The 381-nt window shown below is 44.1% G+C and overlaps 1 protein-coding gene across 1 annotated transcript in view; it reads left to right on the plus strand.

Annotated features, from left to right (window-relative positions):
- Positions 1-258: 258 nt before the first annotated feature.
- T265_15022 (hypothetical protein) overlaps positions 259-381 on the plus strand; it is a gene marked incomplete at both ends in the record, with an annotated part of 2757 nt that continues 2634 nt past the window's right edge. Inside the window, one exon of the mRNA XM_009176255.1 lies at positions 259-373. Coding sequence (XP_009174519.1) covers positions 290-373 — 84 coding nt within the window. The remainder of the gene's footprint in view (positions 374-381) is intronic.

Here is a 381-nt window from a genome sequence, read left to right on the forward strand (position 1 = left end):
TTATATCATCCTCGAGTGGATTCCCTAGTACCACTCGTCTTGCTTATCGCTGCTGGGTTTGGAAACCACGATTTTCAGGTAGGTGGCTCAACATTGTATCTTTCGGTAACGGTCAGTAGCATGAGTAAGTAGCATTGTGCGGGAAGTCTTCACTCAATCATGGGGTTCACAGCAATGACAGGCTGCTTTAACCCACGACTTTTGAAAAGATGATTTACATCGCCCAGGTTTTACAACTTTTGGAATTTGTTGTCCAAGCCGCCTCATCATCATCATCATCAACGACAGCATGACATCAGTGCTCAACACCAATGCTTCACTGCCGTACAGCCACGACTTATTTGAAAGCCTTATTGTAAAGAAAAGAATAAAGGTGGATGG

This window comes from Opisthorchis viverrini (assembly GCF_000715545.1).
Source record: "Opisthorchis viverrini unplaced genomic scaffold opera_v5_326, whole genome shotgun sequence".
In the NCBI taxonomy this organism is placed as follows: Eukaryota; Metazoa; Platyhelminthes; class Trematoda; order Opisthorchiida; family Opisthorchiidae; genus Opisthorchis; species Opisthorchis viverrini.